General features: G+C 45.3%; 1 protein-coding gene across 3 annotated transcripts in view; it reads right to left on the bottom strand.

Annotated features, from left to right (window-relative positions):
- The window catches only part of LOC144158623 (uncharacterized), a 141,308-nt gene that overhangs the window by 55,203 nt on the left and 64,619 nt on the right, over nucleotides 1-21,486 (bottom strand). For all 3 annotated transcript variants that reach the window (XM_077689640.1, XM_077689639.1, XM_077689641.1), the window contains exons 7-10: nucleotides 21,342-21,455; nucleotides 13,638-13,769; nucleotides 9,048-9,210; nucleotides 2,779-3,036 (exon numbers count right to left, since the gene is read on the bottom strand). In XM_077689640.1, the coding sequence (XP_077545766.1) occupies nucleotides 2,779-3,036; nucleotides 9,048-9,210; nucleotides 13,638-13,769; nucleotides 21,342-21,455 (667 nt within the window). The remainder of the gene's footprint in view (nucleotides 1-2,778; nucleotides 3,037-9,047; nucleotides 9,211-13,637; nucleotides 13,770-21,341; nucleotides 21,456-21,486) is intronic.

Raw genomic sequence — 21,486 nt, 5'->3', positions numbered from 1 at the left:
CCCCATTACTACGTGGACACACATGCGTCTGAAATCAAGCCTTCCCAGAACTACCGCCGAGCTCACCGCTGTCCACCTTGAAAGCCAGTGTCTACGGCTAGGTAGACCTGCGGTAGGAGTCTTCTCAGCACACTGGGCATGTCATCCCTCGAGAAAACTTGTACAGATAAGAATAAACATCGATGTCGCCCCTCCACTTCACAAGATCGACTCTACTCAGTACGCATGAAAGAGGCAAGAGCACGTCCACTCACGACAAAATGTAGCAGGGATCGGAACCGCATTGTTTACATTGGCTACCTCTGTCACTGGAAAGAATGGTGTACAACCGCTGCGCACTGCCGACGACAACGTGTGGGGCGCAAGCCTGGCGCATTACTAAATAGCTGGTAAGAAAGCTTACGTCCGATTAACGAGGCAGACAGCAAAGGTTGACAAGAGTACAATTAAAATAAAGATTGATTGATTGATTGATTGATTGATTGATTGATTGATTGATTGATTGATTGATTGATTGATTGATTGATTGATTGGTTGATTGATTGATTGATTGATTGATTGATTGATTGATTCATTCATTCATTCATTCATTCATTCATTCATTGTAGGGTTTAACGCGCCGACGCAACGCAGGCGATGAGGCACGCCGTAGTGGAGGGCTGCGGATTAATTTTGACCACCTGGGGACCTTTAACGTGCGCCGAAATCTCGTACACACGGACGTTTTTGCTTTTCACCCCCATCAGAAAAGCGGCCACAGCGGATGGGAATCGAACCCGCGACGTCGTGCTCAGCAAATTAAAATAAAGAAAACGAGGTTTTAGAATAGTGAACAAACTCGGGTGAAAGACCGAAAAAAAAATCTAGAAAAGTGCACTTGGGGTGTTCATATAAAGGGGTATGCACACGAAGGGGCCTTTCGGCGTAGAAATCCGAGGGAGATCGTGACATCACCGTAGGCAGACTTCCGCTCGGCTAGCTCCTTCGCTCACACGGAGGATGCGGCTGTCGGACGGATATCACTTGTTTGCAGTCGCCTATCTCTAAAGCAGAGCTGCCGTAGCACCGACGATTCCTTGACAGCAGCAATTTTTGCTAAAGCCCCTACGTACTGATCTTGTCAGCTGCCCAAAAAATGCCGTGGACGCGGTGCAGGCGCTACCGCGGGTAGAGAACAGCACGCGACGCGCGAGGCAGCGGGTGCAGAGACCCGCGCTGGGAGCAGCCGGATGGTCCGCCCACAGGCCCGCAAAGAGATGTTAGGCTTAACAATGCATCGAAGATTCGATAGCCGCTCTCGCAAGCAGCGCAGATGACGATTTTTAATGCAATTTACCATCACATAATTACCCCCTTTCTTGTATGGGGAGCTTTGTTAGCGCATTGGGGAGCGATAACCAGCTATCGCTCGGGCTACCTGCGCCGGCCTGCGTTACTTCGCGGCTGCGTCCGCCCCTCGCCCAGCGACTCCCTCAGTGCACCTGTCGTGTGCGCGGCGCATTTTCGCGTCCAGTGTAATAAAAATAAATGAAAAAAGAGCGCCTGTAACCGCCTTAGAATTTGAGTCGCGGGCGGCTGCCCGACGAGCAGACGAAATCCCGCCGCCTCCGCCGCCAAGCGTCGGATCGTTTGTAGCTCGCGAGCAGACGCGGCGCGCCGAAGAAACCGTGACGTAGGGGAAACGTGCCGCGCACTCCTAGGAGCCACACGGCGGATTTCTTTGTGGTGTGAATACCCCTTTAAAGGGAAAAAACAAGAGATTTTGGGGGCTCATAAGGGAAGCTGTCGTCCGCTCGGGATAAAGATAGGCGTTGGTAAATAGGATCAATCAAAACACACCAATAAACAATAACAGATGCTTACTCCAACTCATTCTACTAATGTGGAATTTCAAAAAATACAGACTTACGTCCCGGGTTATGGCGGCGTTACCGTAAAGCTAAAAAAATCCATGAACCTTCTAAGGTGCCGCGGGGACTAAGGCGTTAAGCTTTTTTCAAATAGCGTGCACCTCCTCTGCCATCATAAAAGCGTTCTGCACGACTGCTAGACAAGTATACTGTCCGAGAAAACATTACTGTGGCCCCAACAGCGCTTTTGTGTAGCTAAACGTTCGCAAACTTTCATGTCATTCCCCTCCAAATCGTATGTAAACCGTTACTCACCCCGAAACAAGAACTCTGTCTTCCAGCCAACAATGATGGCGCTATATTTAGTAACTCGTTTGTTATACATTCTAGACTGGGGTACTTTATTTTTGGAAAACTCCTTGACGAATTCGCAGGGAACCGCTACCAGAATGCCAAGAGGGATGTCACGGTCACTATTTTGACGGAAGCTGCATCCGTCACATTCCTTCCATCCTTCCATCCGTCGCAAGCCATCCTTGTGACTCCTTCACTTTTTTCGACCAGCTGGAAACATTACGGCACCATTCAACGGACAATGCGTCCCCACTTGTCGGTAAGATAAGCAGTGCAGTGTCTATACGACCAGTTTTGCTAAATGGACACAGGAGTCTATGGACAAGGTCTACGAAATTCTCGCTACAAAGTGTTAAACATTTGTGCGGAGAACGGAGCGTTTCCGAAGGCGTTTTTTCCCTCTACAAAACCGGTCCAGTAGCCTTCATGCGTGTTCCTGACCTCTTCCGGACCGGTTTCCAATCGGGGAAAACATGGGCGGAAACGCATCGCTCTCCGCAAATGTGTTTTCTCTTGAAAAGAACACAATCATATGGCCCGTTAAGCCATCGTTTGTGTGAGCTGCAGTGCTTACCCACAAACTTCGTTGAAGGCAGGAAGTTACAAACGGAAGGCAAAGGACAAACACCACGTAGGCGGCGCAGCACAGTGCCGGGCCGACGCCAGCACGCGAGGCCAGCATCCAGAAGACAATGGGTAAGGTCACGGCTCCGAAGAGTGGAACCGGAATGGATGTGCCGCCAGTGATCACCATGGATGCGTCGACGCTCATGAGCAGAGTTATCTTCCCTGTCGGGTAGCGCGTCCTGGCCCCAGCAGTCATGGTCAATATCTGAAAGGACAAGGCGTAATGGCAACTTCTCATATGGCCGGCCCCCTGTGAGACGCCTGAGAAGCGGATCTAACTTTGACTTAAGAAGTGTCGCACCGCGCACCGTGTACACAGGTAAAATCTTAAGATATATTCAGTTCTCTCCCGCTCTGAGCAAAAGGATGACATGCGGAGTCGTGCACTGTCCAAAGAATGCTCAAAACAAAACCAATTTCGGTATTATCTGCTCTTCAGCATACTTGTATTAGATGTCTGTTCTAGCAGAAAAGCTTAAGCTGTCGGCTTTCTTCCCGTAGGAGCCCATGTACTGACAGCGGATGGAAATTCCCCAATATTTAAAATATGGCGGTAAACTACGTAAACAGGACAACATAATGAAATATAAGAGTCGTATAAGCGGCTAATTTGCATCTAATTTCATTCGGGATACTTTCGAATACCCATTAAACAAGAATTACAACCGCTTTTTGTAATTATAGTACCTTCGTAGATGACAAAGCATTGGCAGCAGACGGTAATTCTGTAACGTTTACAACTTCACTGGGAGCTACAATTCACTAGAAAACGGTGAGATCGCAAGGATTTCATCGATTCAGCAGTTTTAGTGCCATATTTTTGCAGCATCTGTTGCGCGATACATCAAGGCACCGAATCACCTTATTGCGGCAAAATACGAGGCTAAATTGTTCTCGAAGGACGACAACGTCATTGATCTACGAACGCTTACAGGGGAAAATGCCCAAAACAATTTTGTACTCACAAGTTACATAGCGGAGTTGTCAATACAGCACTCATATTCCGCGTGTGTAAGTGATATTTCTGGCCGTGTGTACTGATTTCAAGCGCGCCTTTAACAGAAAGCTGTGCTCGGCTCATAAGCGAACTTGGCGTGCCTCTAGAAAAATTTCGTAACGCGTTGCCCGCTGACAGAAAAAGTAAAACATATGACCAAGACAGTTTGTGTTCCCGCTAAGACCCCATTCAGTTGTTTTAAACGACGCGCCCTTGATTCACAATACAAATCGAAAGCATAAAGCGAAACTGCGACATCCGGCGTCACCATTACCATTAGGTAATACCGAAAATAGCCCAGAGTGATAACTAAAATAACATAAAAGCAAAACTAGGAATTACGCGATTAGAAACCGGGTCTTACAGAATGCTAAAAAACACGCTCAGTGCCTGAATTGCGGTGCTTTCTGTTCTTTGTTGCCTGGAAGACTAGTCCTAAAAGCTTTAAAATCACCCCCTCTATGCAATGACAGTGTGTTCACTGACATATATTTTAAAATTTATGCCGGCACATACACGCCTAAAGAATTTGCAATCAGTCCGACGGCTGCGATTGTGCAAGCGCACAAGCGCACATTGTTCACAAAAAAAAATTGACTTAGTTCCCCGAGGTCCCTCCGCATGGCTGTTAATGATGCGACACTTTCACAGGCTATAAAAGTCGGCGAGCACAAAAACTTCGTACGGCATGCAACACTTTTTAATACTGAAAAAAATCATATACTATAGGGGGTGAGGGGTAGTCCTTTTTTTAAAAAACCGTGCTGCACAACATCCCAAAAATACAGCATCCCGGCAGAAAAGAAAGCACGAGCGACAGCTAACAGACTACCGCACATACACACTTTTGGCACATACACACATACACACTTTTGGCGCTAAATCGGCACCAGAAAGAAACATTCAATGAAAACGCGCGCCATTTGGTGCCTGGAGAGACTTTACAGATGCTCGCGAGACAGACGCACAGCAACCTTTTTAAAGGAGTACTGACACGAAAATTTTATCATCATTTTAATTGCTTTTATCGATGCCTAATGGTCCGGCGAACCCGACACAGCACTTTAAATACTTCAGCGCCCGATAACTAATTACATTGAACAGCCTGAAAATCTTTCGTTTCAATTTCCCGCGCTTTCAGCCCGAAAGGCGCATATGACAGAATCCCGGCACGACCTCATCGCTTTGTGCGGACGTCAAAGCACTGCGGAGGCCGGTGGGGACGTTGTTTCGACCGCGCCGCCGCCGGAGCTGAACGGCTCAGCTTCCTGAAGGTGGTAGGCCTACCATTGCGGCGGAAATTTGACGACTGCTTCAAAATAAAAGTCCTGATGGCGATTTCTAGTGCGATTCCGGGCTATATTATCGCTTCCTCTCCAGTGTGTGGAACTTTATTTTTGACAACAGTGCCTTTCTGGGCAGCGGTTATGCCTGCAGCTCTGCCTGTGGGAAAAAGGACGAGCCGCCGAGACACGCTCTGATGCTTGATTTAATCGAACATGATCATGATGATGATGATGGGCCCGAGAGACGCGAGGCGCTTCTTTTTCAACATCCTCCCGCGTGCGAAAATGGCTAAAAGTATCACTGCGTGTTTATAGTTTATGGCGGGAAAGCGGTCCAGTTGGCAGGCATCAAGAAATCAGGTCCGTTGAAGCAAACAGATTCGGAGACCTTGCCGCTTCTGCTTCCATGGATGAAAACGCCGCTTGTTAGCGTGCCGAAGCGTAGACCTGTTTTCTTGCTGAGAAGCCGCTGATCTGCGGAAAGGAGTCCCTCTTCTGGGTGGAAACTTCGTTCGCCAACCGGCAGTCGTTTTGTCCATCACAGAAGCTCGCATTACTCGTATCCCTCTTAAACGCCTTGCAGACTTCTGTAGAATGATAGGCGCTATTTTCCTTCGTCGTTTCTTTAACTTCCTTTTCTCCGTCTTCCGCAGGCTGTTCGCCACTCGGTCTTCCCGCTTCAACTTGCGAGTACGTATCCAATATTTCCTCTTGTGTCTTGAATGTGTCACGTTGCGAAGCAAACCACTCCTAAATTTATTCTCTATCGGCGTGGTTGTTCCTTTTATGCCTTTATGGCGACATTTCAGAGGTTTGATACGATCTTCTACTCTAGGGAACATGTGCGGATGATCAAGAAAAATAGTAGTTTTTTTCTCTGGCCCTTCCGATGGCCCGCTGCTGTCGGCTTCTTGTATTTCTCGTGGTGGGATACTTCAACTGCCGCATTTGTCATTCTTGGTATCTTATAGCCTGCGGTCGCCTCGTCAACGGTGTTTTCCGCTTGCTCTAGTCTCTCTTCACCCAGGAGAAACCCACCCTGCTCTGAGCAATCATTGTCCGACAGATGGCCCGAAGCATCCGCGGCACAACACCCAAGACAGCCGTTCTGCATTGGCAATATATCTTACAAATTGAATGCTGGATTTTACTGGCATCTGTGATTTGGGAGGCCAAAATGCCTCTTTCCATTCGGTGTTTCCATATTTTTCGTATCTATATCTCCACCCATTCGGTGCTGTCGGAGGCCTGACGAAATTCGGGCTTTGACTGACGCTATGGGAGTTTGTGGGTTAGTTTTGGCATGGGTGATCTTCATTTCCAGTTGCACTTTCGCCGAAATTACCCTTCCTTCAAAATCAAAGGCGTCAAACATCTCCGTTTCGAGCTTTTCAATGTCGACGATATCTCCTATTTCCCGGTTAATATTTTCCAGGCAATCGTTTTGGTCAGTCAAAGTTTCCAACAGGTGAGTCAACTCACCTATGGGTGGTAGCTCCACGCGAAGGAAGTCTTCTACCTTGCCGATCACATCTGCCAGTTTCTCCCGGACGATCCGCCACCTTTCGTATAGGGCCTCCATGTTCCAGTCCAGCGTCACAGACGTCCTTGATGATGAGATCGGACTCACGGGCAAAAGGTCAGCGCGAGCATTCTGGCAGGTACGCAGCGGCGAAGGCGCATCTCATGTGTGTCGGCAAAGGTGCAGCACGAGTGTGTCCGGTTGGTTTCTTCTTCTTTAGCTGGCCAGCTTTCTCAAGGGGTTCGCTGGTATGGTGGCTTCATTTCTGTTCCCCAGAGGTGAGAAGGCGGTTGAAAGTAAGCCTTCAACACTGCCTACGTGCACCCTTTTGTGAATGCGCCAGCGCCCAGACGCCGCTCGAGGGGCCGCGCGCGTGAAGTGACGTCACTTGTTTTTGACGAGCGCTGGCCGCGTCACTCCTTTTGGCTACGCCGGGATGATGTCACACTAATGTCCATTTGCTGAGCGCCGTCTTTGTGCTGTTCCGTCGGCGCGATAAATGACATCCAAGTAAAGCATGTTCTTCGCGTCGCAGGCCGCTCATATTTCAGCCAGGGTACTATCCTGAGCAGAGGAAGTGAGCTGTGCAATGATATTAACGCTGAAAATCGGTGTCAGTACTTCTTTAAAAGAAAGACCCACGATGGGCGCGTGTTTGCCCCAGCCGCTGCGGCAGCTTTTCAGGAGGAAGCGAAAAGCAAAAACGCCCGTGGGTCCAGATTTGGGCACCCGTTAAAAAACCCAGGTGGGCAAAATTCATCCCGAGCCATTGACTACGCTGCGCCTTATAGATCGTGTGTAGTTCATTCAAGAAGAACCCAATATTCTAAAATACGGCGATGAGATGCTTCAAGTCTCCCTACTGAAACGTTCCTTATATACGGAATTATGGGAATAGGGAGTTCATACGGAGTGTTACGCCCTGAACTGTAATAAAGTAGATGTTAGATCCAGAAACAGAGGAATCATATGAGTTCGCACCATATAAACGTTTGGCACAGTTTTCGTGTTTTTATCTTCAATATTAATCAAAATCGCGCTCCGTGTGATTTTCGTATACACCGCATATACGGAATTCATACGGACAATGATTTCTCGGCTCTAGTGATCATACAGACGTAAAACAGGTATGAAATTTTCCCACAGGTATGCAGTGTTTAGTTTTCATATACTTGTCAAAAATCTTTCTCGCTTTGTGGCGGCTTTGTGTCATGCTAGGAATGTACTCCCCATTCCCATAATTCTGTATATACGGAACGTTTCAGGAGGGCTGGAAACTAAGAATGTGGAATGCGAGCATGCTTGTGACAGCAATTATTCTCGCTTTTTCCCACAGCTGCACAATACGCACCGAAATGGAAAATACGTATTTCAAACTCGTATATTGCTTCTCTAAAAGTTTCCGTTCACGTCTTCCGATGAACAACACTGCTTTCAGATACGCGACGGCACTCTTTATGAAGATCCGAGCGTCACTGCAACTTCGCGCACATTTCAAGTCCTCGTAATGCAGCCCGGTGCACCTCATCACCTGCAATGTACTAAAAGAAGAGCCATTCTCCGAAGACTCCGAACACCTTTTCCCGTTCAACTTGGATAGATGTATTTTGCCCAACGAAATACCCTGCCACATATATATTGTGGCCTCATTCACGTACCCTGATTTATACAATCTTGGGGTGCGCACAATTATCCCTCCCACTTTTATCCGCTCCGCTTCCACTTTCTCAGCTGTGGGAGAACCGGATGACCCGCGCCGGCTTAGATGGCCAGCAGCACCTGTACTCCATAGCTGAGACAGCACGGTCGTCTCATGGTCTTCTGGAATGAGGGAGCACTCCCTCATATAACAAGGCTCAAATTAAAGCTCTCCAGAAAAAATTGGGCCCATCTCCCCGCGAGGGGGACTCGAGTAAATGCGTCGCATAGGGGGTGGGTGTATTCCGTTAACGTTTAGTGTTTGGGGAGTTGGTGGTAGTGAATGCGTTGTATCAGCAGCTTCTTGACGTAGTTTGAATGAGTCAAGGATATAAGGCGCGTTCGTAGCCTTCCATTCTGTGTCGGCTTTGTGGCGCAGTGGGTAGAGCCCCATGTACCTTGCGTTCCGCCCGCATGGTCGTGGGATCGAAACCAGGCGCCGTAAGGCTCAGCGGTTGTCGCAGCGCCGGTAAGTATTATTTTTTTATATAGTGTAGGGGGAGGGGTGCGGACTACTACGGACGCCTAGAACGGGTGACATCGTGAGTTAAAGAAATGCTCTGCATTTAAAAAACCGCTAGAGGGTAACTTCATTCTGTACTGTGGATTATGACGACAAAACTGTGCTGGGCTGCTAGTGGTGGTTGTGATGGTGAGGGTGAGTATTACGATGACAGTGTGATAAGATTGGGTGCAAACTGCTACAACTTTACCTTGGAGAAGATAATGCCTTGAAGTATCGAGAAAGATCTCGAGCCAAACATGTTTAGCAGGTCCATGTGGTAGCACGAGACGAGAAGCTCAGCGGTTGTCGCGGCGGCGAAAAGCAGCACAGCTGTCAGCATGCCGACGTGGCTATTGCTGTTTATCAACAACCTAGAAAAGATAATCCTTCATCACGTACACTCGGCCACAAGACTCCTTTTGTTACGCTTATTCGAAACTTGAACTGACGAAAACGTCAACGAACAGTTCAGAAGAACACGGGGCTTCTTTTCGTCGTGCGTCACAAAAGAACGCGCACGACTAAAATGTCAAAATATAATTAGAAAGCAAATTCTGGCGATAATATAAAAATTCCCAGTTATACTGAGTACTTCAAAATAAAGACAACAGGATTGGTCAACGTTCAAAACCAAAACAAGGATAGGTCATTTTGATCCAAATTCCTTTGCGGTTAAGTAAATTCGTCTAGCTTGTAAGAAACTCATTGTAACAGCGACAGTAAAACGAGGGTGGAAGTGTCCTTTTATGAAAACAAGCTAAAAAGACTAATTATCAACGATGCAATGGTGTAACCTTCCGTATTTTATTATTCTTTGCGCCTGATCGGCTGGCCACAAAATCAGCCAGAGGCGTTTTGTCATTTTCGCTATGTGAGGGAATCCATATTTGCTCGCGGCATTTATTCTCGCTAGATGCCTTCTTTGTCGGTGAGCCTGCCACCAGGCTATCTCCTTTCCTAACAGCAGTTGTCGCTGTTCCCTATTCCAGCTCAAGGCGAGCGCCCTCGTCTGGCTGTCGCCGCCGCCATTCCGGGTTGACTGTATCGACAACTGTCCGCGGACGCTTGATTAGCACGGCTGATTACCGCCGCAGCTGTGGACGCCTAAAGGCCACGAAAATCACTCAATGAGCGTAATTACGCTATGTATTTTGAAAGACATTGCAGGGTCAAGGGCGATGAAGCTAATCAAAACAACAATGCTGCGTGCGATTCCAGCTCCATTATCCAAGGAATTCGCACTACTAGAGGACTAAGTTCCTTCCCGTCCGGGGCAAATTCATTCATGCGGGCGCGTGTGTGAGCGCTACTTTGGTGCCGTTTGTGTCAGCGCACGTGTGTACGCGCGTGTAGTGTGCGCGTGCTTCTGTTGGTATGGTGTGTGTGTGCTTGCGCGTGCGCGCCTGGCCCATGTGCCCGTGTGCGTGTGCGTGCGTGCGCGTGCGTTCGTGCGTGTGCGTGTGCGTGCGCGCGCGTGTGTTTGTGTCTGTGTGTCTGTGTGTGCATGTGCGTGCGTGCGTGCGTGTGCGTGTGCGTGCGTGCGTGCGTGTGTGTGTGTGTGTGTGTGTGTGTGTGTGTCTGTGTCTGTGTCTGCGTGCGTGCGTGCGTGCGTGCGTGTGCGTGCGCGTGTGTGTGTGTGTGTGTGTGTGTGTGTGTGCGTGTGCGTGTGCGTGCGTGTGCGTGTGTGTGTGTGTGTGTGTGTGTGTGTGTGTGTGTGTGTGTGTGTGTGTGTGTGTGTGTGTGTGTGTGTGTGTGTGTGTGTGTGTGTGTGTGTGTGTTCGCGGGTTCACGGGTGCGGGCTGGAAGTTCTGCTTTGCCTAAATTGTATGACGCCACATTTTTTACTTGGCGACAAATAGTGGAATTTCTAGACAAGTCGTCCTTTTCTGCTCGTCAAACCTGCAAGACATCTTCCTACGTCTTCTGAATCTTTGACGATATACTTGCCCCTTCTCGTCTTCTGAGCGTTTATTTGTCTGGATATACTTCAGGTAGTCTTTTTTTCATTTTCGTAGTCATTAAACTTCGCCCGCTGAGATAATTACGATTATAATTGTGCCTGTCGTAGTTTTTTCAGTGTGCGGCTCTCATTCAGAACACACATTACTTTAACCGTCTCAAGAACGTTGTTTGATATAAAACCTTTTCGCCTTTCACTGCTACATTCTGTCTTTGCATAAAGAATTTCAGCCTTTGTTGCATGCGCAGTTACGGAAGCAACTTTTATAACAGTGAATCCAGATTAAGCAAAAAAAATGTTTTTCTGCCTTCAAGTTTTTACTGCAGAAGATACGGAGTGTCCACCGTAATATGCGTACCAGTAGCAGTGACCCGAAGTACTTACTTTTTTAAAAGAAAAAGCGATGTTTCACTCGACATAGTTCAACAAAAAAGTTTGCGTCACGTGTTTGTTCCTTCAGATTACGAAACAAAAACGTCGCTTTTTCTATCAATGTATAACTACAGCTTCCCCGCTGCGGTGGCCTGAAGGCTAAGGCGCTGTGCTGCTTAGCCCGAGGACGCGGGTGCGATCCCGGCCGTGGTGGCTGCTTTTCTGATCGAGGTGATGAGCGAAAACTCCCGTGTGTCGACATTTTGGCGCATGTAAGAGATCCCTGGTTGGTCGGAGTTAAGCTGGAAGATCCCTTTTCTACGGCCTGCCTCACAGCTCAAGTGTAGCTTCGGCGCGTTAAACCCCAAAATCGATCGGTATAACTACACCTTGCACTTTCCGCGAAGGCCCATGCAGTCACCATTTATGAAAAATTTATCATCCATCAGTCACAATATCAATTTCTTTCGCGTCCAACGAATGCTATGCAGAAAAGTTCATTGCCAGGGAAGTTACAGGTAAAATAGTCTTGACAAACTTGTTTTTCCAGCAACAACAAGTGGCCGGCACCTGACCGCACTGGTTTGAAAAAAAAAAACGGCGGTATGGTGGCGGCATCTTCTGCACCTTAAAAACCCTTTTCTTCTCCACGGTGGCCTTCACTGCACATGTGAAACACTCCAAAGCAAGAACTGGCTATCAAAGTCTCATACTTTGTCATCTGTACTACACAGAATTTACAACAGGGTTATTCCGTCACTTCAAAGATGTCTAACGGGCCTAACGTGCAGAAGACGATGCAATCAGCAAAGACAGCACCAGGAAAGCACAAGCAAGGAACGTAGGGAAGCGTCATTACGTAACTAGTCTGAAGGCTCACACAGACGAAAACTCCTACCCTTGAACGTTTTAAGGGGTGATTGAGTGTAAACCATATGGTCGTCATTTAATACGTGACTTGATATATTTCGCATAGCTTTAGCATCGCTTTACGTGGCATTTCTCATGAAACAGCGTTTGAACTGTCACAAAAGTTGCATTGTTCCCGACACGCTTCAGTGCGGTCTTTTGAGTTGAAAATGCTGACCATTATTTAGCTAATTTCCGTACGTTTGTTGAACGTGGTGCATGAAACCAAACATGTGAAAAAGAACGCGCAAACTACAAGGCTTTGACTTAGACTACTTAATTTTTTTGATACATCGCTATGTGCACTACTCACTTTTTAAAAAGGTTCGCACTAATTCAGAGACTGTCCGAACTTTCGCCCTCTCTATTCTCGTAACAATTCCAAGCCCCAGAACAACTCCGGGTGTAGGCCCGTTTGTCACATAGCGTTTCGTCATTGGCCTGTTCGTAATAGGCGGTTTGGTCACATAGGATCATTCGTCATAAGCCAGTTTGTCACTTAGGAAAGTTCATCCCAGGAACTGTAAAACAAAATTTTCGGTGTGTTTTTACACGTAAGCGGTGATAAGGCATCACACGTTGCCGTTTTTACATCATACGTAATGGTTGCTGAGTAAGGAAGTCTAATTATAACTAATTAATTTGCACACGTTGTTCTCACAAACCACGTGATCCTCACAATCCTTTTTCAGCAATGTGGAGTTGAGAGGTTTTTTTACAATATCTTTCCCTACCCGTGTGACACATTTATTTTGGAAGGAGAAGTAAGACGAGAAAAACACAGCGTGCTAAACCAAAAAATTAATTTCAACCACCACCTGCAAAAAAATAAAAAGGGAAGGCAAACCCACCAAATGACAAGGGCACATCCTCGTAAGAATTATCAGAGTTGAGGCCGCTAACAACCTCCCCCTTCTCGACATCCGCCGAAAATGAAACTTCCAGACGAAATTTCTAAGAATGAGAAGGTCGGTGAGTGAGAAGGTCACTTTCCCCATTACGGGAGCACTTAGAACTATGCATATGCCTCTTTGGCATGACGAGTCGGCTGTGACGAGTTGGCCTGTTATCATGGAGGGTGCCCAAGCCGGCCACAACACTGAAAAGGGTGGCGCGGCTTCTTCTTTGTCGCCCGTCTTCCAAGAACTTTATTAGGCTACGTCTTTTCCTGACCTTTCTGTCGAGGGTGGTTGAACTCCTATCTATATTCTTGATCAACCCAGGTAACCCTGCTTGCCTCCTCTGGCTTGCATCTTTTGCTGAACTTTCCGAGATGTACGGCCGAAAAGAGAGAAACAAAGAAAACATGTGCCTCACTTTTCCCTTTTGAGTCCAACCATCCTACCTACTTCGGTGGGACCCACATGCGTTCAAAAAAAAATTAAGAACACGTGGACATTCGTTTTGTGCATCTATGACGAACCTTCCCATTTGTCGAACCGGCCTATGACGAAACGCCATGTGACGAACGGGCCGTATCCTAACAACTCCAAACCTCGGTGCACATAATCCGCGTTCTTGATCCTAATGAGACTGTTTACGAAGGTTATTACATACTCGAGAGCCGGGATTCTTCCAAAAAGGACGGCGTAATAGGCTGCTGTCGCTAACACCATCCGTAGTATATCCACCCACAAGACTTTCATTAAGGCGAAAACGAATGATCTTCTTTGGCCAGGTCGATTTTTCCTGTAGAAAAACAAATGGCAGGCATATTTATTTGCATTTTTCTGTAGACAATTCGTACTGTGCGTATATAAAAAAGAAGAACATGCACGCACAGATTGCATTTAACCTCATGTATTTAAGTTGTACTCATAAAAACTTCTGGATTAGTAAAACATTTTGTTTCGGAAAGTCATAGAAAAATATTTGCGGACTTTTGACAGCATCTTGAAACCATGCTTCGAAAGACGCCTCGATCATTGTTCAACCATGTTCTTTCGTCTTATATATCCATTACGCAATAAGTGCATGTAAACATACAACGCGATTATTGATGTTTCAGCTTTTTATACATTTTTGGATATACGGCCAAGGCTCTAGCTTTTCTAGCGGGTTTTGTGGTTTTGTTGAAAGTAGAGTTTTTACGCTTCACACAAGAGTGGAGGATGAACAACAACCTTTTCGCTATTGTAATTATCTAGTTCAATAGACAAAATTATAAATACCCATTATACGAAAATCTCACCCCCGGCATCGGCGCAAGCGAAAGATGGTACCAAAAATATCCGATGGATAAGACAGAATAAAAGAAAGTAAACCAAACAAAAGCGGGTAAATTGGTATCTGAGATCTGAATCTCAGTATTACAATATGTGAGTTTATTTCATATCTCCACTATGACTGATCATTTCAGCTAGCTGACAGCGGGCATGGTAAGTGCGTTGTGGCCTCCAACTTGGAACCTAGTGTTACGGAAATGTATTGAGGTCTACAGGAGAAACTTGAGCATGATAACCGCAGAAGTGGCAAAGCACGATCCCACTAAACACGAATCTGAAGTCCTTAGCAGGGGAATAAGAATAGAGATAATAAAAAAATACAACGAGAAAAAAACCGTGACAATAGTATTTTGAGGCCAACGAGAGTAATCCGAGCACGCTAATTTCAAAAGTAGTCAAGCGCGTTTATGCTAAAAGCATATGCGGTGAAAGCTCTTTAATTCCAACTTTCAAAAAAAAACAAAGTTACGATAATTAGAACTGCACAATTGGTCCAGCCAAGCACCACATAAGTCAGCTTAAAAAAGGCGAGTTTACTTGAACGCAAGACAGAGAGAGAGAGAGAGAGAGAGAGAGAGAGAGAGAGAGAGAGAGAGAGAGAGAGAGAGAGAGCGATACACGACTTTATTTGGCCCAAAAAGTTTGAGTGTCGACGATCAGCGAGTCGTATTTGCTGATGGCGGCTTCTTCTTTCGGGCCAGGTTATGGGAGAGTGGCCTGTGCCACAAGCACAACTTTGCATATGAAGACAACTAAACCATTCTTCCTGTTTTTGCAGGCTTTGCTGTGGAATGTACCAACTGCTGTTCACGCTTATCGGAAGCTACTACGGTGTTAACACACTTCGACACACGTGGGACATGCCTATCTACGATGAACTGGCGCACGCGTGTGGAACCCAGATAGTGGAAGCGTTGACATTTCGCTTGACGATTTAGCTTGAAGATGTGATAACGATTCGGGAGAGTTAATATTGATGAAAATAAATGCGCGTAGCCTAGCAAACAAAACGATTGAGCTCGAACACCTTCGTTGCGAAAATCACCCTGATATAGTTACTATCACAGAAACCGGGCTGCGATCAGAAATTGAGTACTGCGAAATAATACCACGGGCATATTGTATGATCCGAAAAGACCGCGATACGCGAGGAGGGGGCGTAGCTATCATTTTTAATGAAAAAGTAAAGCTTGTAGTGATGCAAAATAGCCCCGATAATGAGAGTGTACGGTGTTCAACACTACTGTGTGAAGTACTTTGTGCATTGGTGCTGTTTACAGGTCACCCAATGATCCAGTGTCGTTATTAAAATCAATTCAAAACTTCCTGTCTACTAGTATATCTGGTAATACTCGATTGATTATAGCCGGCGATTTCAACTTGCCCGGTATAAAATAGGGTAAATTTTTATTCAGCCCTGCTGACGTTAAAAATAGTAACATTTTGTTTGAAATAGCATTCACAGATGACCTTGCACAGCGTGTCCATGGTGCGACTAGGGCTGATACTACATCGAAATGAGTACTTGATCTTGCGTTTATGGATGGTCGATTGTCTGAATTCGGTGTTGAAATTAATGATGGTCTTTCCGATCACAAACTTCTTTTGGTCTGCATCAAAAAAGGCGTTGTCAGCTAGCGTCGTTAAAAGACCAACTTTTACCTAAAGAAACTTCTCAGGGGCTAATGATGTCAGTATCCTTGATTACTTAGAGATGTCATTGTATCATTCGATAGGAAGATCGAAGTTGATGTGTTGTGGAGCCGCTTTAAGAAAACTGTAAACTATTGCTTGGAAAATGTGTTCCTTTTCGAGTAAGAACAGTTAGGAGTCATCACCCCTGGATAAATCTAGAAATTATTCATTTAAAACTGGAAATAAAGCGCAAGTGAAAGAAAAAGAACAGGAATCCATCGAAAGTTAGGGATCATTCGCTTACTTTTAAGCATAAGTAAAAATGCGAAGGAAAGATATTTTTCAGAAACACTTACACAATTCATGAGTGCTTCCCCTCAGCGCTTTTGGCGCAGCATTTCTCCGTCACAGGAGAATGTCCAGTATGTTACCGTTAATGAACGCCTCATCACTGATGGGAAAGAATTAGCCCAAAAATTTAATGAAAACTTTCTGTCTTTCGTCGTGTTGCGGAATCATCGGTGAGAACTGGCTCAGAGATTAATGGTTGTCTACGATCCAACATGTCGAGTGTTGTTCTGTCCGAGCAAGGAATATCGTCGTTATTATTGAACATCGGCAACAAAAAGTCGCCTGGACCTAATGGTATTCCGAATGACTTTTTAAAGCGTTGTGAGCAATGGGTTTGAAAATATTTGCTAATTATATTCGATGCATCCCTGAAGCAATAGAAATTGCCTCCTGACTGGCTTATAGCTAGAATTGTAACGGTACTCAAAAGCGTCTGTAGGTTTAATATTGAAAATTACAGGCCCATTTAAATTACTTGCACTAGTTGTAAGATATTCGAACATATCCTACCCAAACAACTTTTCACTTAGCTGGAAAGCTCAAATGCATTTTATCCCAATAAACATGGCTTTCGACGAAAATTATCAACTACAACCCAGCTTGTTCAGACTATGATTTTGCCAAAATTTTAAACGAATCAGGCCAAGTGGACGCGGTTTATATAGACTTATCTAAGGCTTGTGATCTTGTACCGCATGCCGAGCTTATAGTTAAACATAATCTCTTAGGAGTGAATAACGAACTTATTAATTGGAACAAATCCTATGTTACCAGCAGATCGCCGTATGTTGAGATGAAAGGAACGAAATCCGCAATTTTACAGGTAACGTCCGGGGTTCCCCAGGGGTCGGTACTCGGTCCCGTTCTATTTCTATGTTATATTATTGATATTGCAGAAGGCATTGATAGCGCACTCACGAATAGCCTCTTCTCGTGTGACTAATTTCTGAAATATCAAGCCAGAATGACCAGGTCACATTGAACAGAGAGACGGAGGGAATTCACGAGTTGTGCGCGAAATAGAAAATGTAAATCAACATCGATAAAACAGTTTTCGCAATAACAACAAATAAAACTTAGAATGCCATTTCGTTATTATGAGCCCAATGAAAAATGATTAACGCGAGTTACCCACTTCAAATATCTAAACGTCACAATAGCCATAGATTTCAAATGGAAGTTGCTCATAAGTAATGTATGCTCTTCCGCAGAAAGAAAACTATGGTTCTTAAGCAGGAATCCTAAACTAGCTTCCATGAAAGCCAAATTAACAGCATATACGTCGCTTGTATAGCCCGTGTTAGAGTACGGCAGCATAGCACGGGACCCGTCCCAAAAATACTAAGTTGATCAGCTAGAAAGTATCCAAAGAAGAGGAGCAAGGTTTATAATGTCCAACTATCGATCATCGGAGTCTGTTACATAAATTCTGCATAAGCTCCAACTCCCTCCTCTTTCCCAGTGACGAAGAGTGGCACAACTAAAGTTTCTTTATTTATTGCACCATAAGTACTTTATTTTCAACTCAGAAGCCCCGCTCCTCGCGAATACTGAAAAGTAGTCATCAATGTCAATTTATGCGGATAATCACACGTATAAACGCTTTCAAATACTCTTTCCTTCCTAAAAAATAGAAGAATGGAACCTTTTGCCACAAGAAATCTTAAATGAAGGAACCCTAAACCAATTCGAAAAATCATTGTTAAACCATTTTTTAATCGAAACTAACAGTTTTACAGTTCTCCATCTTCCAGTCGTCTGCTACTCAGAACGGACAGAATTCCACTGTACTTTTCTTCTTACGTAACTGAGAGCCTCGAGTTGTTTTTAAAACTGTCTGTGAACCCTGAAAATTATGTAAGGTTTGTGGTTGCGGATATTGGAAATGTACATTTCTAAACGTGTGAGTATTGATGAGTACCTTGAAATTTTTTTTAATCTTTGTCTCACACGTTGGCAGTTCTGTGTCTCCACGTAGTGGGCGGCACGACATTTGACAACATTATGACTATTGTCGAACAGTGTTTGGCGCATGAAGAGTTATGTGTTTACACATGTCGATGTGTGCTTTTTCTTCTCCAATGTATGTGTTTTCTAGCATTCACTTTAAGTGTTACTTAATTTATTTAGCAGCTGCCTATCCTAGTGTTGTTTATTTTTTCCACCCTGTATCGGCGCTCACGGGCTAACAGTATGAATAGATAAATAATAAATAAATAAACTACACACCACCACGCCGGCAGTTTCGGGCCTGGCCAACGGCCAGAGAAACAGACCCACTGGCCCGCTGCCTACACACGGGGCAGCATCGCGCAAGGAAATGAGATAAAAACGGACAAAGACGTGAAACCAGGTAAAAGATACCTAAAACGCCCACGGCGAACGTTTTCGAAGCGGTTCTTCGAGAACAGCGCCGACGTGGACAAGCGCTCAGAGTGTGGGGCGTGCTCGCCGGTGGTATCATTTCTGAGGGTAGAAGGATAGACTTTTCCGCCGCCAGTGACCACGAGGAGTGGACGGACGAAGCTTCAGGTTGTCCATTGCTCAGAAGTAATCACCGGATGGAATGCCGCCCGTCTGTTTTTTTTTTCACATTTAAAGTTCTCAAAAAGGAGGAATTCGGCTACATTCGCTCGTCATAGTAGAAAGTTCTGGCTTTCGCCTACAAGGACAAAACCAGGCTTCCTTCGCGGACTTCTTGGCGTATTCTATTGCTGACACACCCTACTGCTCCCCAGTCGCATCGCACTACTTTTATTCCTCAATTTTGTTAATTCGGAGTTTCATTATTGCAACTGAGGTGGCGTCCCCTTGCGATTCGAATTAACGAGCTTTTACATGCAGTGCCAATACGAAATGTTCTCCAAGCCCCTGATTCATAGTAACACAGACAAAAAACAACGCAATCGGAAGATAATAATGACGATGTCAACTACAGGGCACAATCATAGCACCGGACGCATTTCTGTGCGACTCTGCCATCTGCTTGCGATGGGTTATGAAGCATGTACCTCAGCCAGCGGCAGCTTTTAGGCGTTGTTTCGGCCGAAAGGACGCCTGAAAAAGACATGGAAGCAAACACAAAAATTCCGCACGGCGAGCAAAATGCAGGCGTTCCCTGCAGGTAAAGCCACTAGCCGGCGCCACCGCAGCGCTTACGACCGAAATATTCCGGATATTCCAGACATTTTCTGTGGCGATGCTGCCACCACAGAAATTAAGATAATCACAGCACAAGTACCATAAAATGTAGATAATGGCCTAGGCTGAAGCAAAATTAAATGTTTTAGCATTCCGACACATAGGCATTCCTAAGTGTCCTTCAGTTTTTGTTTTGACATAACTTTCACTTTGTAACCTTTTGTTCAGTTTAGCAGCGTCAACATTTGTCGTGGTGGCAAGTCTCGAATAAAAAAATAAAAACACCGATTACACTAAACAACCAGAGGGTGGCATGGCGAAGAATTTTGTAACAAACGACAACGTATCTTATGAGCTAAACCTACGAATTGGCGGTGGACCAGAGAACAGAAACATGCCAGCAAAATCTCAGCACATGTTCTCCACCGACATCCATTACAGGAAATTCAGGCATAGAAATAGCTTGGCTTCCCCTTTCAAGGACTTCTCTTGCGCTCTCTGTCTTCCCCTTTTTGCTGGAAACTACAGTCGAACCTTATTAATTCAAACTCGCCAAATTCGCACTTCTGGCTTATTCGAACTGACGTTGCGGTCCAGGCAACGTTTTGTGTATTTAAATTACTTTCCTTAATTCGAACTTTAATTCTAGGAAATTTCCGGGCCCCTTCGAAATCGAATGAACGATGTTCGATTGTATTAGAAAGTTGGCTCTTCTTACCGTTACTACAAAAATTGCAAGGGCCATACAACTTCAAGTTTTGCAAAGCTCAAATAAATGTGTTCTGGCGGGATACGTCAGATCCCAGGTTTTTACACTTCGCATTTTTTGAAGCATGAGCTGGTATTTTATTGGCGTCTTTATCTTTCGTTCTTTTTCCTGATGAGACTTCTTAACATTTGTTTACTTCAGTTAGTGTTCGAATTTCCGAAAACTGAACGCAAAAGGAGTATGGCTTAGGTTTTCCGTGATCGTTCTAAAGAGAGTTTATTTAAGGGTTGCTAAGCTTCTTCTGCAGGTCGATGCCACAAAGTGCATGTCACAGCGCGCACCATACAATAGGTTAAAATGAATCAATCTGCACAGTCATAAGTACCCTTGCTGAAGGACAGGTTTTAAAGCGAAATCTTTCTAATGAGATTGATGGTACCCTGCCAAAAAACTAATACATTTCCCCATCGACTGCTTGGTTCTTCTAAAAACTCTGATAAGATCTCCAGACACACGGCACGTGCGTAAAACAGGGCTTCCATTCTGTCAAAACGGTCACGTGGAAATAGCCAAAAACGAACGTTTCTAGATACGACAACACACACGTCGATCATGAAGGAGTACAATGGTAAACTTTCATCTCATCACCACATATCCGTATCCATGCAGACTTGGGGGCGCGAAAAATGCCCTCATGGGTTATTCTCATGGGTTATTCTCATGAGTTATTCGTTTTCAATGCGAGGATTTCAAAATTTGCCGAGCGATATTATGCACTTTTGATGCAGTTTTGGTGTGATAAAGCTTTACGCTTCTCTGAACTTTCGTTTGGAAGGGGTGGTAAATTTTGTTTCTTATTCTTCGAATCAAGGCATCTGCATCACCTGTGGAATTCCCGACACTACTGAACATAATCTCTGCACATTCCCTCGATTTCAAACAGAACGACAGATTCTTCTTGATACTCTTCCCGCTAGCTCAAGACCAAATTCATAAAATAATCTCCCTCATCCACCACATCCAGCCAAATTAGCAAGAGCAGTCTAAATATTCGTCCGAGTTTTCTATAGCGACGCACTATTTGTCTCCTGCTTTTTCCAACCGACGCCGGCCCGGCACCATAGCTTTTTCTTACCCTATGAGCGTGCGATGCATTTTTTTTATTTTAATAAACGTTAAAAGGAAACATATTTGACCTACTTGTGTTCCAGCTCAGCTGTGAACGCCTGGGTAAGAGCTCTGCAACGCACTCCTCTTCGAAGCGGGGGTATGGCGTTTGTTGTCGGTTTTCTCCGCACGATCGCTTTGAGGAGCCTGCATCACATCGATGACTTCAACTTAAAAA

Source organism: Haemaphysalis longicornis, unplaced genomic scaffold (genome assembly GCF_048455015.1).
Source record: "Haemaphysalis longicornis isolate Haplotype H1 unplaced genomic scaffold, Haemaphysalis longicornis Haplotype H1 scaffold_10, whole genome shotgun sequence".
In the NCBI taxonomy this organism is placed as follows: Eukaryota; Metazoa; Arthropoda; class Arachnida; order Ixodida; family Ixodidae; genus Haemaphysalis; species Haemaphysalis longicornis.
This window is presented reverse-complemented; position numbering and strand designations above follow the sequence as displayed.